This window comes from Mchenga conophoros, linkage group LG7 (assembly GCF_057382185.1).
Source record: "Mchenga conophoros isolate Kocher_MC1m ecotype Shallow Benthic linkage group LG7, M_conophoros_male_GT1.1, whole genome shotgun sequence".
NCBI lineage: Eukaryota > Metazoa > Chordata > Actinopteri > Cichliformes > Cichlidae > Mchenga > Mchenga conophoros.
This window is the reverse complement of record NC_140532.1, coordinates 21,527,303-21,540,809: the sequence shown is the minus strand read 5'-3', so window position 1 is coordinate 21,540,809 and position 13,507 is coordinate 21,527,303. Positions and strand designations below refer to the sequence as shown.

General features: G+C 40.8%; 1 protein-coding gene across 2 annotated transcripts; it reads left to right on the top strand.

Annotated features, from left to right (window-relative positions):
- Positions 1-56: 56 nt before the first annotated feature.
- snx1a (sorting nexin 1a) lies at positions 57-13,161 on the top strand. 2 transcript variants are annotated; one of them, XM_085282861.1, is made up of 16 exons: positions 57-251; positions 342-473; positions 3,696-4,500; positions 5,278-5,420; positions 6,082-6,157; positions 6,290-6,333; positions 6,534-6,675; positions 6,773-6,851; positions 7,210-7,285; positions 7,550-7,663; positions 7,892-7,985; positions 8,290-8,495; positions 8,663-8,806; positions 9,041-9,121; positions 9,221-9,292; positions 10,418-13,161. In XM_085282861.1, the coding sequence occupies exons 2-16, from the start codon at positions 351-353 to the stop codon at positions 10,466-10,468; spliced, it is 2,250 nt and encodes a 749-aa protein (XP_085138987.1). In that variant the 5' UTR covers positions 57-251; positions 342-350; the 3' UTR covers positions 10,469-13,161. The 2 variants fall into 2 exon arrangements, with proteins under 2 accessions (XP_085138987.1, XP_085138988.1); XM_085282862.1 differs by lacking the exon at positions 57-251 and having other exon boundaries at positions 346-473; positions 5,281-5,420.
- Positions 13,162-13,507: the final 346 nt, after the last annotated feature.

Genomic DNA, 13,507 nt, shown 5'->3' with positions numbered 1-13,507 from the left:
GGTAGATTAGCTAACTTCTCTCCAGATCCGTCAAATCTCCGAGCGAGGTGTCCGATCCTATGACTGCCAAGTCTACAGGCTACAGCTAACACTGAAGCTAACCTGATAAGAAGTAGGAGGAGTAGGACCAGGAAGTGAAAAGACAGCGGCGGGTTTGCACGTCCTGAGCAGTGTCTGTTCTCCACTAGTCAGCCCAGTTTAGGTGTACACCCCCGTCCGGCCGAGGTAAACCACAGTGAGAAACGGCGAAGGTAACGTTAGCTGCTAACCGAAGGAGACACGTCTGTGTGACAGAGAGCAGAGGGGAGCAGTTGACGTTACCTCCCCTTGTGTTTTCAAAGAGAGTGAAGATGGCGACCAGCTCGGAGCGCAGTCCTCCCCCATTCCCGGACTCCGAGGACCAAGATGTGCTGGACGCTGAAGAAGTCCGAGGCCGCGACAGTGATGAAGACGAGGACCTCTTCGGGAGTACGGTATGTACTGGTGGAGTCGACCTAGCTGTTAGCGGTCAGGTCTGGATAACTCGTTAACTTAATGCAGAGTTAGCTAGGAAAGCTAATTAGGCAAAAGTTTTAGGAGATGTTGGCCGTTAACGTTAAGCAGTTGCACAGGGGAAAAATAACAAACAATGTTGACATAAGATATTGTCATCTCCAAAACTCTTAGTATTTCCTAATGTTTCGAAGCATTTGTTGTAGAAACTTCTTACTACCTGCCTACGAGCTTTAGGAGTTCTGCAAACGCCCTCGCTGGTATTGATTTCACCCTGAAAGTTGCTCTTTGAAGTTCTCCCTCGCAGTGATTCAGTTAACCAAACCAGGTAACGCCGTACTTCCTGTTTTGGTGCATGGAATGTGTGACCTCTTTTCATCTTCTAAAACTTTCTCGAGCTAACTTTTAAATCTGAAGGTGTCCTCAGCATTTTTTTTTGACGTGCAGACTTTTCACGCCATGCGTAGGTGAGGTGAAATCTGCAGACAGTGAGGTCTGTGTGTGGTTTCTGTGAGAGCTGACACAGTAAGGAGGTGATAGTGTTATTTCACGATGCTTATTAGTGGGTTAAGTCAGCTTCCCCATTTTATTTACGTATTTCTCCCCATAAAATAAGGATTGTACGCTGGCTCGGGCAGCCTCCTGTCATGTGAGCGTGGTGTGGTCACATGGTCAGAACCCGGATGTTTTCCTACAGTCAAAGTTCAGAGGATACATGAGAAAGTTGCTGTCTGCGATTTTTTTTCTCCCAACACTGAACTCGCTGCTGCACGGAAACCCTAAGTCAGCATTTTATGGATGTTTTAGGTGTCAGAGCTCATGCCTGAAATGATGTTTGGAAATGTATCAGCAAGCCAGAGTGACTTGACTTCCTATAAAAAGAAGTTTCGGGGATGTATTACTATTTTTTAAAGCATTTTTTGTCTAAAGAGTATTATTCACATTTTTCATTTTTAATAAGGGGTGACAGATATACAGATAAAATGGAAATATTTTTGGGACCACTAAATACAGTTATTAGTCATTGTACATTAATTTTCCACTAGTACTGAAAAAATGTAATACTGGCAGGTTCCCTGTATGTCACATAATAATAATAATAATAATAATAAATAGTAATGTGGAGTGGTAGGTTATCAGATAAATGCTAGCATTCTTGCTTGACAGGCTTATTTCTTAAACTGTATAGGTATGCAGATAATATAGACTGTATATAAAAGATGGAAACAGCCAATACGACAACATTCATTATTTAGCAAAACTCTATTATAAAACCTTGAGCTGAGAATTTTCTTTCTTGGCAATAAGCATAGTTCATCACGTTCCTAAATTGGATTTGATGAACCAGTAGAGCTGGGCGATATATCGAGTTTTAAAAAAATATCGATATATTTTTATACGAGATATAAGATGTGACAATATCCTTTATATCGATATAGTCTATGTTACGTTATAATTATACTTGTGGAGCCGCAAGTTTGCCTCTCTTTCGTCCACTTTCGTCTTTACGCAATGTTACTCGGCCTCGCCTCTCCTTCACTGAACACAACTCCCCCTCCTCCCCCATCGCTTCACCTGCAGGAAGCGACAAGATGGACACGGCAAATCTCCGTTAGCGAGTTACTGCGCATCGCCCCGTGCATGGGGCTGGACGGCGTCAATGTGTTAGCTAGCTAACCACGCTAACGAGCTAACCACGCTAACGCCATGCAGCCCAGAGGTGCTGCACGGACTAAAATCCTTTCATTTTCTCAAAAGTTGACAGCGCGCCTTATGTGTGAATTCTGGTTGTGCTTGATGGCCGCGCACCGATTTTATGTGGAACACGGCGCTCAGCAATCTGTCAAAAAATGTTTTAGTACGACTTTGATAAGCTACGGAGCTGCACCGCTTGATGGATTGTCGGAGCATTACGGCTGAGCCTCGCGGAGTGATACGTACTGTGCTTCAAAGTAATATTACCCTACTGTGTATAAGGACCATAAATGGCACCTGTTAAGAGACGTGGTTGCGAAGCGGATTTCAAACTCCAGGCTGTCAGTCACGCAGTACAAGTTGGGAACAGAGCAGCTGTGAAATCTCTTTGTTATTGTGCTCAGCGTCTTTTAGTTTACATTTTGACTGCACAATTGTAAGCTCTTTGTTATGCTCAAAAACAACATTGTTTTCTTTTATTTATGGAGCATTATTATTTAATAAATGCTCATAATTTATTTTTGAGTAAATGTTATGTACATCTGCTCTATGTTAATAAAAGTGCCTGTGTGACATCTGGGACACAGCTTTGACTAAGAACTCTCTTTTTGTTCTTACTTTATGGCTTTAAAAAAATATATCGAGATATATCTTATATCGCCATCCAGCTAAAAAATATCGAGATATGAATTTTGGGTCATATCGCCCAGCCCTATGAACCAGGTGTTCATCTGACTTTAAAATGAAAGAAACTACACAGTCATTTGCTATTGACACATCGATAGCAAATGGGCATAGCCTTTTTGACTCCATTGATGACCATTACTTACAAAAATATCCTGCATGTTTTAGTCAGTATGACCTGAAACCATCAAGCCCATTAAGTCATCAGAAAAAGTCGTCTTTAATACAGCCAAGGTCACAGAGTAACGGATCCAAGAGTTGTTTTCACCTTCTGAATCAGCATCCTTTGAAGCAAGTCATTTAAGTTCATTAAGTCATTTTGTTTACTACCCTGTAAACAAAAACCTAAACACTGCAATCGCTGTTACATTAGACTGTTACATTAGTCTAACCCTAATGTAAAGGCTTATCTGATGAAATGGTTTCTCAGGAGATTTGCTTTGTGTTCTTGGCGAAAACATATCAGTTAAATCTGTTTCTCAAGCATCATAAAATGTTCCCTGCAGCTTTTTACAGTGACAAAGTCCTTGTTTTTTTATTTTGAAAACATTGTTTCTGCTGTCAGTGACACACCCAGTAGCTGGGATGGACATTGGATGTTTAGATGTTACCCAATATCCAATTTGGCTACCTAGAGACCAGATTGTGTAATGTGAAGCTGTTGAGATCAAAGAAAAGAAAAAAAAAGCCCCAAAGGTCTTTTAAAATTTGAAACTTTGATCAACTTGTTGCACGAGTCTTGGATTACTTTCAGAATTGTCTGTTGTCTACACACACGTGACATGACAGCAATTGACATTAAGCATCCCCTTTTTGGCCTTCAGAGCACATCACCAGTGACCGAAATGGACACCACACCGACCAGTGATGTTTCAATGAAGCCTCCCAGTGACATCATGAATGATCCTTTAATCGAGCCAATGAGCAGCCAAACAGGAAACAAGCCAGCGAGTGAACCCTCAGATGATTTTTTTGACCTGACAAACAATGTTAGCGTTGTAGCTGCAGCTGCAACAAAATCCGATGATTTCGTTGACATATTGGGAAGCGAAACTGGAGCTCAGAGAGGGGAAGTAGTAAAGGCAGATGTTACTGTTGAAGCAACAATTGATAGAAGTGAAGTAACTGCTGGTGTTATAGATCCACTCAGTCAGCAGGAAGCAAAACAAACGTCCACCGCTCCAGTTATCGACCTCAGTGGTGACTCACAGCCTGTTACTAGCAAAATTGCTGACCCTTTGGTCGACCTCTTTAGCGATGCTCCACCAGCTGCTGAAGCCAAAAAACCCAGCAGCGCAAACGTTGATCTCTTTGACGACGAGGAAGGGAGTGATATTTTTGCAGAACCACTGCAGACCAAGCCTGCCAAGCAGCCGCAGAAAAGCCTCTTCGGTGAACCTGACGAGGATGTGTTTGGCGAGCCGCTGGGTGCCATCTCAAAGAAACCCGTCCCTAAAGAGCTGAAGGAGAAATCTGTCACAACCAAAGTTACTGCTGGGGGACCGCTGCAAGACAGTAAGCCAGCTGATATCTTCAGTCAGGCAGCTGCCTCCACACCCAGCGTCACCAGCACCGTCAACCCCAAGACCAATGGAGTCCACTCTGAGGAGGACGGTGATATATTTGCTGGTGGGTCCACCTTATTTTATTCTATTTTTTATTCTCATTCGGTTTATGTTACCAAAGTTTTAAGCCTAGAGTTGGTCTTTATACTAAAGTCATGATTCAAGACAGGTTCAGTGAAGTTCATATAGAGGTTTGTGCATAATCACATCTGTATAGAAGATAAAATGAGCTCTAGGCTGGAAAAATGTTGATGAACGCATCCTAAAGTTGAAACAACAGCATGGAAAGTAATGTTTGCTTCATTGTAAATAACTGTTTTGCCTGCATTGAGTTTGAAACTTTGTACTGGGCTGTGCCGGTTATGGGAGAGTGGCTCAGATTACTTATAAAAAAACCTTTGAGTAGTAGCCCTCTTAAAAGTCAAGTACAGCAATGTTTAACTAGAAGCAGCTATCGTGATTTTCTGTGCATCATGCTGTTACCACATGGCTGACACCAAAGCCAGGATGAGGACACCTCAATTAAGAACATGGGACCATCTGAATGCAAAGTTCAGTTAAATCCACAGGTTTAACATAACCCTCAGTGTATATTTGTGTCAGACACCTGAGATGGCAAACACAAGTTTCAGTCTGGTGTAAATAAGTGATTAAGAAACCAACACAGAGGTCCTGTTGAGGCATGACAGAAGCAGCTCCAGTTTGTGCTCCAGATCACCACACATGGAACAGAACTCCGAATCTCTGTAAATACTTAAAGGTAGACTTTGGTAACTGTGGTAAAAGCAGCTCCACTGTACTAGGGAAATAATGGATATCTTACTGCACGTTTCCCCTCTAGCAGAGGCCACGGTGGAGCTCTCTCTCGACAGTCCGAGGAATGAGAGAAAAAAGGAGGCGACGGCCAAGCCATCTGCTCCCGCCCCCACCTCTCTGCCAGCAGCTGCCAGCCTCGCCAAGCCACAGCCTACTGCCCTAGAAGAGGTGAGCTCAGATTTAAACCCAGACAAAGATTTTCGAGTGTGAGCCCATGAAATAGTTTCCAAGTATTTAATAAATATACACGCCAGTTTATTTTATCCTTTATTTATTCAGCTAAATGTCTCTTTGAGATTTATATATTGAAACAAAACAGCCCATGGAAAGTCTGAGGACATACAGAGATGCACACTTATTTACAGGAAACAGTGGTGTATTCAGCTTCTGAAGCCAGTAATAAAATATAAAGCACAGTGGCAGAGAGTGTCTAACATCTTTAGGTGCTGGTCAGGTGCATTCATATAGACTCTAATCCAGTAAAGATTCAAATAAAACATTTCCTCATCTGGAGGAAGAAACTGGTTTTATTTTTAATTTTTAAAAACATTTAAAGTTTCAATTTGGTTAGAAGCTGTTCATCTGATTGTTTTAAATTACAGATTTGGATCTATAGTTAACCTTGTTAAAACCTGTTGCTTTTAACAAGATTAAATGTTAACTCTCTGCCCAAACATCAGAATGAGAAAACTGGGGCAGCACCAGGTTCTTTCCAACTGCGGTTTAACCTGTTTAACATCCCACCACAACAAAATGTGGTGGGAGAAGCTGACTGTTCAGCCATGGTTTTCATGTCATGTTTCACTTTCATGCTCAAAATTTGTTTCAGTTGGAAGAAGAGGAAGAGGAAGAGGAGGAAGACAAATTTGACATCTTTGTCTCTGTCAAAGATCCAGAAAAAATAGGTGAGGCTTTTATTGTTTTTTGTATTGCTTAATGTAGCTTGCCTGATGTTTAAATATCAGTTCACTGAGTAAACTTTGTATGTATTTATACAGTCAGGGACATTTAATGATGTATGTATTGTTTTTTTTCAGGGGATGGTATGAATGCCTACATGGCCTACAAAGTATCCACACAGGTAAAAATGTGTCATTATTCATCATTTTACTTGAAGTTGGTTAAAGTTGACCAAAGATGAAATATTGATGAGTGCCTTGTTGGAGACACACCCGTGCTCTGCTCTTAGAGGGACAACAAAGGTTGCGACACACGTTTAGTGGAGTATTGGAGCAAACACGAGCCTGCTGGGTACATAAATTCCATTAATGTGTGTTTCAGACCACACTGCCCATGTTTCGCAACAAGACATTCACAGTGAGGCGACGCTTCAGCGACTTCCTTGGACTTTATGAGAAGCTCTCTGAAAAACATGGACCAAATGGATTCATTGTGCCTCCACCACCAGAGAAGAGCCTCCTGGGTAGGCTGACGCACTCATCACATCTCACGCTTTCCTTAGAATTATAATGTAAAATCTGCTCTCAATCACAAGTGGTGATGGTCGTTATCTTATGTAGGGATGACAAAGGTGAAAGTGGGGAAGGAAGATTCATCGTCTACAGACTTTGTTGAGAGAAGAAGAGGTGCTCTGGAAAGGTAAAAGAGAAAGAATGGCATGAGGTGCCAGTTAGCGCGGCTAACACAGAGTCCCAACCCTTGTACATTTCATTTCATTTCATTTATTTATTTCACACTTGGTACAACAGATCAAACAAACCAACCACACTTTCTATCAACAAAGCACTACAACCATGTGTGAAAAGGAGCAGGAAGAAGAAAATATTCTTATTAAACCCTGCCCCCTTCCCTGTACAGGAAGCATGATGTGACAAGAATATAATTAATGCAAAAGCATCACCACCACTTCCCCGTTGATGCTCTCGTGCTATTCTGATGTGGCAATTTCCAGACTACTCGTGAAAATCAAGCGTGTCCCTGTTGTCTGATTGAACAGGTATCTGCAGCGGGTGGTAAATCACCCATCGCTGCTCCAAGACCCCGATGTCAGAGAGTTCCTGGAGAGAGAGGAAGTAAGAGGATTTTGTTTGGTTTCAGCTCGAGTTACTGCACTGAAGAGGTGTAATGCAGTTTTGTTTCACTTCTCTGTTTTTGTAGTGGATGAATGGTGTATTTGTAGTTAGAAACATTACTTTCATCACACTAGTGTGCTTTACCTAAGCATTAGTGTAAGGGTGTGCAGACAATGGAGGAAGATGGAGTTGCAGTAAAATATTGAAAACGTTCATATCGCAGTTTTAGAATCATCACAGCTAACACAACTAATGCATCTGCAGTTGCCTCGAGCAGTGAGCACTCAGGCTCTGAGCGGCGCCGGCTTCTTAAAGATGATCAATAAAGCGACAGACGCTGTCAGCAAGATGACCATCAAGATGAACGAGTCAGACGTGGTAAGTTCAGCTGTAAACGCGCGCTCATGTTCTTCACTGCGTTTTTCAGTCTTTATACTAAAGCAGAGACTTTTGGTGGAACTTTTGGGCATAAACAAAGCTGCAGTTTCATGGTTAGATTTTTGACAGTTATGGGATTTATCTTTGGTAATGATGCTTGTAGTGCCGTAGAGCTTACAGCCCTTGCAGCTAGTGTTGGAGTCGTACTAATGGTGCGTTGTGCTGCAGTGGTTCGAGGAGAAGCTGCAGGAGGTGGAATCTGCAGACCAGCAATTCAGGAAGCTCCACGCGCTGGTCGAATCCCTGGTGGTTCACAGGAAAGGTCCGTTGTCTTTTTTCCCATCTGTAAAGTGACTCATCAGTTATCATTCGGATGTGTTTGTACAGTTTTTGGCCACTTGGGGGCAACAGAGTGAAATGTGTTCAGATGTTAAACATTGTTAATTATAACACTTTTTAATTACTATTCCTCCTCTAATAAAAGCTTTTATAAAGATTTGAATGATGCCACCTAACATAAAATGTGTGAATGCACCTTTTAGCCCATAATTGCTGCTTTCATTTCTTGTATATGTTCTCGTATTCAAGTTTGTGTGAAGAACACTTGTCTTTGCATTGAAATCTAGAGCTGTCACTGAACACGGCGAGCTTCGCCAAAAGTGCGGCCATGCTGGGCAGCGCAGAGGACAACACCGCCCTGTCCCGCGCCCTCTCCCAGCTGGCCGAGGTGGAGGACAAGATGGAGCAGCTACACCAGGAACAAGCTGCAAGCGACACCTTCACCTTTGCTGAAATGATTGCAGATTACATCCGTCTGCTGGGTGCTGTGAGGGTACGGAGAGAATTTGTTTAGCTAGTTTCTGTAGATCACAGCCGTTTAAGTTTTGTTTTGCTTTTTTAAGTGGGTTTTTCCCCCATAGGAAGTGAAATGTCCAATATTGTTCAATATTAAAAAGCACGTACATGAAGGTAAAAATATGTGAGTTTTGTGACCTGCAGGGGTCCTTTGATCACCGGATGAAGGCGTGGCAGCGCTGGCAGGATGCTCAGTCCATGCTGCAGAAGAAGAGGGAGACTGAGGCCAAACTCCTGTGGGCCAACAAGCCCGATAAGCTGCAGCTGGCCAAGGAGGAGATCGCTGAGGTACGACATGGGCCAAAAACAACAAAGTAAAAATAGCTCGGATGTGGCTGAAACCCTCGTTTGATGGGGCCTCTTCAAGTTTAGGAACAACGTTGTAGTAACTTTAATTTTTCTGATCCTTGGTTCATTCTTAGCTTGACGTTAATCACTCCATAGCTTTTGCTGCACGATCTCTGTATGTGAAGCACTGTATTTGATTTAAGACTCCTCTGTGATTTTTATCTTTGGAAACAGTGGGAGGCCAAAGTGACGCAGTACGAGCGAGACTTTGAAAGAGTGTCTGCAACTGTTCGCAAGGAAGTCATTCGCTTTGAGGTACCAGTGTTCATTCTTATTGGTATCCGCATCAGTAACTGCTCAGACAGCTGAACGGGCTGAGAGTGATAAATCCTTCTGAAAAATCTCTCCTAACAGAGAGAAAAGACCAAGAATTGCAAAAGACAGGTTATCACGTATTTGGAGTGTCTGCTTCAATCTCAGCAACAGGTGAGTGAGTCAGCATTTTCATATTCATAAACCTGTAAGTACTGCACTGGATTTAGGTCAGTTTTTAACTGTTGAGCATCACAGATAATCTACAGAAGTTGATAATTTCAAAAGTAAATCATACACAAGGTAATAAGTAAGGTAAGACGACAGGAACAAGGCTTTACATACTTTTTTATATAAAAATTAAATAAAGCAGATAAAGAATATTCAAGTTTCTGTGTGGACCAAAACTCCCAAATTCAAAATAAGTAAACGACTCGGTAAATCTGCAAACATTTTTATTTTGTATTTAACTTTTGCACTTTTCACTCTGGTTCCCTAAATGGTATTTTCTTTACTATTCTTTATGCATGTGCTTCATGCTTTTTCATTATTGCAGTGAGGCTCTGGTTACTATGTAAAGTAGTTTGTTAGAAAACTGAGGCTAATCCAGCTTAGACTAATAGACAAAGTCATGAAAACTTTTATCAAATAAAAGTCTGAGCAAAATATTCACAAATAACCAAATATTTACATTCACTTCAATGGTTAATGAATATTAGAAATTAATTTAACATGAATGTTAATGTAACACATCATTATCAAAATCATTTTTTAAAAGATATTCGTGATTCACTGAAATACATATTATGTAAATGTATTTGTGTGCTTACTTTGGATTTTTGGAGTTTTGATTATTTATATGAAAGAGCCCAAAGTAGCAACTTTAAATTGTTTCCAGTCATTTACTGGACCCAGCTGACTGCAGGTTTCCCAACCTTATAAACAGTACCTTTGCACAATGACTGAAACTAGAGGGGGCTGGTTTCAATCATTATGCAAATGTACTGTTTATAAGGTTGGGAAACCTGCAGTCAGCTGAGACTGAAGAAGTCACTTGGATGAGTGATGAAACATTTCTCCCACTGAAAACGCTGCGTCCAGATGAACAGAATCAACCTTTTGGGATTTCCATCCTGGATGATTGAGCATGCATCAAGTCATTTAGTAGACAGCTTTTTAGATATAATAGGCTACATTTTTTTTTGTGATGTTTTACTTTTCAAAATTCTCAATTAATTTGGCGTCTAAAGACTCCTGTTTTTTCTTTGTTTTTGTTGTTGGTTTTTCCTCTCTCTCCAGCTGATAAAGTACTGGGAGGCGTTCTTACCAGAAGCAAAAGCAATCGCCTAATCCTCAAACACCAGCCCTCTGGACTACAACAGGCTGCCTTTTTCTCATACACTTTACCTCTTTTGCCTTTTAACCAAGGAAAATGTGTGTATTGTAAAGGGAGATACAATCAATTCTGTTTTTGTTTTTTTAAATCACCTTTAACACATAGCTCTGTATTCTATTGTATTAATAATTGTATATTTTCATTTAACCTTCCACAAATATTTTCTTAATAGATGAAAATAGATTGCATAAACAAAGATACGGACAAATGAAAAGAGGGGAAAAAAGAAGTGTGGATGAACGATTCCATTAATTTCCACAGGAGAATCATTCGTTCTCAGGATTTCCTCCCTTGTGTTGATCAGGAGCTCGTTCACATCAGCTGTGGTTCACTGTTTACAGCCTGGCTGCTCTCTCATCACATATTTCTGGGGACCCAGATGAAGAAAGTGGCTAAATTCTCACTGTGTTTCTTATTGGTGACTGAAAGGGATTAAATAAGTTACAAATTTGATTTATGAACGATTCCAGCAGGTGGATAAATTAAGTACCATCCATGTTTTTCTTTCTTTCTTTCTAATTTGAAGTACTATGATGCTGAGGGGAAATGGGTGCAGGGTGATGCGCGGCATTAGATTAGCAATTGTGGTCAAGGGCTTTGTCGCGTGCTGAGGTTGTGGGGTTAACGATTTCAAATTTCTTTCAGTAAGTGTGCAAACTTTATGTCGGTGCCTTTATAAAAGCGAGAATGGTGTTTTGGCTTAAGACACCAGTTTAGGAGGAAGTCGTAGAGGGAGCTGTGGGCTTGTCATCTCAGCGCTGATGTTTAAGAACTGCGGTTGCGCCCCATTTACTACCAAATAAAAATGGTTTTAATGTTTTCAGTCTGCCTTGCATATGAACCTGCAGAGACATGAACTGGATAATCTAGTCCCTAAAGATCATGTCAGACTCTGTCTAGTTGCGTCATGTTGGACACTTTAAGGCAAGCAAACACAGTTTAGAGGAAATAAATGCTGATTGTGATTAACCAACTCGAGCAAGTCTAAGCAAGCAGTTTCATGCTGTGTCAGATGACACCCAGAAGCTTTCTGGATGGTAGGATTCAACTTTGAGGTGGTGTAAATAGAGCTGTAACTCACAGCAGTCTTACTTGTGGATTAGTCCCAAGGTGTAGTCCTGTTTTCGTCTGACAGTCCAAACTAGCCCTTTGTTATTCACTTCTAGTAGCACCGGAGGGCAATAGTTCTTGGTTGCGTATGCATGTTCTCAAACACAGTGCAAAGTCCTCTCTATCCCATAATGTGTACTGTTGGCTCCCTTTGTTATGAAAAAACAGAAGGAAAAAAAGTCCAGTGATTGGACATGTGAGAGTGGTATGTCTGCTAACAAGTGCAGCACTGTGGGCACAAATTAAAGGGTGACTACTGCTGAGTCCCACATCACTACTGTTCACTCATTTATTACTTCTGATGAACATCCAGCAGTTTACTGGATATTTTCACTCTAATTTTATGAATTTTTACAAAATAATGGACACGTTCAGGGCACTTATTCTAAATTTGGCCACACAAATAAAACGGTGTACAGTTGGTGAAGCGCACTAAGGGGAGTCATTTTTGACCACAGACTGTATAGAAAAGATGGATGTAACCTTGTGAGCTTAAAAATGTGCTGTTGAAAGTGTTTTAATCTGCCATTCTTTCTACTGGCCAGCAGGGGGCACCACCTTTGGTTGTAAAAAGTAATTAGATTGCACAGAAGTGTATAAGAAAATGCACTCAATCATTTTTTTTACATTGGCAAATGCTTCACAATCGGTTTATCTTATTTACGAAAACCTTTTGGTAATTTTTGACTCTACAGTTTGTTTGTTCTAAGTCAGATTTACCCTTCATTTGTGCCATCTGAGTAAAAGCTTGCAAAATGCAGAAGTTTTGGCTTCGCATGGACGTCCTTTTTTTTTTTTTTATCCAGTTTGTTTATGCAGCCTTTGTCAGTGTTTTATGGCATTCATCGCTTTTGATCAAAAAAATCCAAGATGAAGTTTTCTTTGAAGCAGTGAATGTAAACACCCGTTTGTTCACATAAAGTAGCCACACAGTTCCTTTAATTTCAAAGGACATACACCAGACAAAACCCAGAGGAGGTACCACCAGATGTTTGACGTTTTCACTTGCTGATTGGCGTAAAGACACAAAATGCTGTCCGCGATTTAACAGAAAGGAGGCACCGAGATGTCCTGCAAGAGCCGAACTGGACTGCTCGGGGCTGGATGGACAACGCTGATTGGCAAACAAAAGATTAATGGCTTCAGTACGCACGCTGACGGTGGAGTGCATTCTTTCTTAGTCTCGTGTATTTTTAACAAACCTGCGTCACAGCTTTACGTGGCAGGACTGCCATCCCTTTTGATTACAGCTTTAATGTCACATTTGCACTCATGTAAAAACTGAAGGTGTGCAGCGACTGCGCTTCACTGTATCCTTCGTCGTCATTACGGCTTTCTTTTAACTTGCAGACATTTCTTTGCCGGTTAGATAAATAACTATTTTTGCTTTTATTTTTACATCATTGAATAAAAACAAGGTTGTTGGTGTGTGGTTAAAGGTGCAGAGCAATGTCAGCAATATGCACTGTGTCATAGAAACTTAATTCAAATCAATAAAAGTTGCACTGTTTACACTTGGAAATTTCATAAAGAATAACGACTCAAGTGTGTAATTTTTTTTTCTCCGGCGTGCCGATTTACTGTGACGTCATTTTAATATGACTTTGAGAAGTAGCTGCCTCAACAGGTGTGAAATGAAATAAACAGCTAGTCCATGCAGAGATTTGGATCTAGAAAACAAACTTACACTGTTTTTATAAGAACTACACTAATTTATTCTATACTAGGTAAGGCAAGGTTAGGTCTTTTTTTTTTTTTTAGCAAGTTTTAAATGAGATTTGTTTTACTGATTTCATACATGCCGTTTTTATGCCTTGGTGATCATTAATATTAATTTTACACAAATGAAAAAGTTACGTGCCAAATAATGATGAACATCTCAC

Bases quoted from the DNA above. Each gene is read 5' to 3' on its own strand.
- snx1a (XM_085282861.1), top strand. From the start codon at position 351: ATGGCGACCAGCTCGGAGCGCAGTCCTCCCCCATTCCCGGACTCCGAG. The intron at 6,334-6,533 runs GTAAAAATGTGT...TGTGTGTTTCAG, and splicing joins CCTACAAAGTATCCACACAG to ACCACACTGCCCATGTTTCG. The intron at 7,286-7,549 runs GTAAGAGGATTT...ATGCATCTGCAG, and splicing joins AGTTCCTGGAGAGAGAGGAA to TTGCCTCGAGCAGTGAGCAC.